The 3,798-nt window shown below is 50.4% G+C and overlaps 1 protein-coding gene across 1 annotated transcript in view; it reads left to right on the top strand.

Annotated features, from left to right (window-relative positions):
• Positions 1-3,798, top strand: part of PIP4K2B (phosphatidylinositol-5-phosphate 4-kinase, type II, beta) — a 53,175-nt gene that overhangs the window by 22,558 nt on the left and 26,819 nt on the right. The window contains exon 3 of the mRNA XM_011984708.1: positions 2,445-2,541. Within this exon, the coding sequence (XP_011840098.1) occupies positions 2,445-2,541 (97 nt within the window). The remainder of the gene's footprint in view (positions 1-2,444; positions 2,542-3,798) is intronic.

The raw sequence follows: 3,798 nt of genomic DNA, 5'->3' as shown, positions 1-3,798 counted from the left end.
CTCAGGTTTGTGGCAGTCCTTTCCCTCAAGTCAGAGGTTTCTGAAGCCTCGTGCATGGCGGGAGCCAAGGCAGCACCTGGCAGGGTGTGACAGCAGCACCTGGATCTCAGAGCTGACAAACTGGCCAGGAAAATGCATTCGCTATGTGCCTCTCATCCTAGTATTGTCGTCATCTCATTCGTTTATCAGCCTACCTCTGGTGTCCCTTGGGGCACGTGGCTGGGCCTAGGGTGATTCATCTAGAGCCAGCTCAGGTGGGAGTGAGCTGCTCTGGAGCTGAGGTATCCAGTGTGAGGCTGTAGCAGTGGCCCCATCTTGATCTTAGTCTGAGGCAGGAGGTTGCCAGGCATGTTCCTGGCCTGGGATGCCGCCAGGCTCTTTTCTGTTTGGCTGGTGTATGAGCCACAGGCGGAGCATGGGGCTTGAGGGCACGCTACCCAGAGTAGCACTTCCCATTTTTGTGTGTTGTTACTTCTTGGATTAGCACCAGTGTCTGAAGGTTGTCTCAGATATTGTTGGAAGCACTAGCGGCCGCCTCACCTGGCACAGTTTTGGGCCTGCTTTAAGCCCTTTGGGGCCTGGATTTTCCATCCCTCTGTGGACCACCCCAGGACTATTTGCTGCTCACACTTTCTCCTTTCTGCATGTGAATCCTGGTTCTATTCTTCATTGTCTCACAGTCCCCACCACTTCACTAGCTGGGTTCTGTCACCCCACCATTCCCAGACTGTTAGTCCAGAGGAGAAGATTGACTTGAGAACGTCCCTTAGTGACCTCCCTCTGCCATAGTAAGTAATACCATCTTGTTCTAGAAGCTGTCTGTCTCCATAGCTGCCACTTGTTAAGTGGCCACCTAAGGAGGGAGAGGCAGCCCTCAACTCAAGAGGCCAGAAAGAAGGTTGTTCTGACCCAGAGGTCAGGGCTCTGGAAGTGGGCATTGCACCACTACCCACTTCAGGGTCCATGGCCTCTGGTAAGGTGCTACCTCCTTGATATCTTGGCCTAAAGCAGAGAACCCGATCTCTTATTTTTTTCTATTTTATTCCTTTTTGTCCTTCCAACAACTGTGTGTGTGTTTTTTTTTGTTGTTGTTGTTTTTGAGACAGAGTTTTGCTCTTGTTGCCCAGGCTGGAGTGCAGTGGCGCAATCTCGGCTCACTGCAACCTCTGTCTCCTGGGTTCAAGTGATTCTCTTGCCTCAGGCTCCCTAGTAGCTGGAATTACAGGCACCCGCCACCACACCCGGCTAATTTTTTTGTATTTTTAGTAGAGATGGGGTTTCACCATGTTGGCCAGGCTGGTCTCAAACTCCTGACCTCAATCAGGGTGATCCACCTGCCTCGGCCTCCTAAAGTGCTGGGATTACAGGCGTGAGCCACTGCGCCTAGGCCTGTGTGTGCTATGCTATTTATCAGATTCTAGTATTGTTTACTAGAAGATGGGGTAGATTAGGCAGATAGGCCACTTCCTTTCCAAGAAGACATTCCTTTTGATTTCCTTAAAGCCTGTCATCCTGGAGTAGTCAGAGGGACATATTTCTGAAAGGGGGTCCCTAAACAGGATAGCTGTTGTGAAGATGGAGGATTGGTAGGAGTCATCATTTCAAGGTGATGTTCTGTCCTCCTGGGAGTCTGTATTGATGAGGGAGTGGGAGGGTGGAGATTGGTGCCAGCAGCCAGTAGACAGGGCTCTGTGGTCCCACTCAATTGACTGAGGACCTCTTTAAGTCAGGCACTCTTTTCCTGTGTCCCAGTGGAAGCCCAGGGCAGGGCTTCCTGTATGTAACCATCTTCAGGATGCTTCCACAGGAGTATGGCCAGAGGAGAGGGGCCCTCTGATGAGAGAGGTTTTTCCCTGTAGCAATCAGGCTGATTTCACCTCACAGCAGATGCTCACATGCAGCTTCCCACTGTAGTGAGCACAGTGCTTGTGAGGTGGAGCCTCCACTCAGGCTCATGGCCCAGCGGGTGAGAGTTTTTTCTTTAATGTATGTTTTATTGAAGGGCAGCAAACACATAGAAAAGTGCACAAACCCCAGATATACTGCTGGATTAATTTTACAAAGTGAACACAAGATGTAAAGGCTTTAAACTTTTACATGCTCAGAATCACCTGGAGTGTTTGTTTCTCGACTCAACTCCAGAATTCCTAAGAGCCTGGAAACCTACGTGTTAAGTATGGCAGATGTTCAGATCCAGGCAATCTGTGGACCACACTTTGAGGAGTTCTGAAGTCAGAATATAGATGAGGCTGGGTGTGCTGGCTCATGCCTGTAATCCCAGCACTTTGGGAGGCTGAGGTGGGAAGATTGCTTGAAACCAGGAGTTCGAGACCAGTCTGGGCAACACAGCAAGACTCTGTCTCTATTACAAAAAAATAATAATAATAATAGAATTAAGATGAGCAAGGGGCAGTTCACAAAGACATGTCTCTGCTTTTCCCTAGGGAGAACCTGCCCAGCCGCTTTAAGTTTAAGGAGTATTGCCCCATGGTGTTCCGAAACCTTCGGGAGAGGTTTGGGATTGATGATCAGGATTACCAGGTACGGAGGCTCCTGGCAACATCAGAGTATTAGGGAATGGAATGGGGTCAGGAAGCCACAGGACATGTAGATAATCAAAATGTGTTGGCTGTTTTTGTGCTGTGTCTCTGTGTCATGCCTTGCTCCAGCCCAGGCGGTCTCTCCCCCAGCACTGGGGGGCCCCTTGGAGCGCGAGGGCCGTAGACATGCTTCTGAGGATGCTGCACACACTCAGGTTCCTCTCCCTCGGAGGGAGAGCAGCAGGAGGGAGAGGGGTCTGCGGAAGCGCCTTCATTTTAGTCTGACATTCCCAGTCTAGGCTGAAGAACCCTTCTCATTCATAGTTTCGCTTCAAAGACAGAATTGGGTGGGACATGGTAGCTCATGCCTGTAATCCCAGCACTTTGGGAGGTCAAGGCAGGTAGGTCACCTGAGGTCAAGAGTTTGAGACCAGCCTGGCCAACATGGTGAAACCCTGTCACTACTAAAAAATACAAAATTAGACGGGTGTGGTGATATGCGCCTATAGTCCCAGCTACTCGGAAGGCTGAGGCAGGAGAATTGCTTGAACCTGGGAGGTGGAGGTTGCAGCGAGCCGAGATCATGCCATTGCACTCCAGCCTGGGCGACAAAAGTGAAACTCAGTCTCAAAAAAAAAGAATTATTGTCAGTGAGAGATGAGGCCTCTTAAAGCAGATAAAACAGATTAGAAAACGAAGACTTCAAGGATAGTGAACCTCTTGCCAGGTATGAGTGTCACCTCCTAAACTTATGCCCTATCCTGGTGGTGGGAGGGAGGGTTGGCCTGCTAGGGCAACTGCCCCCTTCAAGGGGTGACAGTGTTGTAGAGGCCATTGACCTCTTGGGAGGAATCAATCCCAGTGTCAGGGACATTAGAATCTGACTCATAGTCCATGGTTTCTGTCACTTCTCCTCTTAGCATGTCTCGTTGGATCTTCTTCCCTGGCAGACAGCCTTGTGGTGAAGGTGGGCGAATTTTCCACTTCACCTTTATAGCTGTAAGAAATGTAACTGACTTTGGCCAGGCACGGTGGCTCACGCCTGTAATCCCAGCACGTTGGGAGGCCGAGTCAGGCGGATCACGAGGTCAGGATATCGAGACCATCCTGGCTAACATGGTGAAACCCTGTCTCTACTGAAAATACCAAAAAATAAGCTGGGCGTGGTGGCGGACACCTGTAGTCCCAGCTACTTGGGAGGCTGAGGCAGAAGAATGGCGTGAACCCAGGAGGCGGAGCTTGTAGTGAGCCGAGATTG

Source organism: Mandrillus leucophaeus, unplaced genomic scaffold (genome assembly GCF_000951045.1).
Source record: "Mandrillus leucophaeus isolate KB7577 unplaced genomic scaffold, Mleu.le_1.0 Scaffold272, whole genome shotgun sequence".
In the NCBI taxonomy this organism is placed as follows: domain Eukaryota; kingdom Metazoa; phylum Chordata; class Mammalia; order Primates; family Cercopithecidae; genus Mandrillus; species Mandrillus leucophaeus.
Note: the sequence above shows the minus strand (reverse complement) of the source record. Positions and strands in the feature narration are given on the sequence as shown.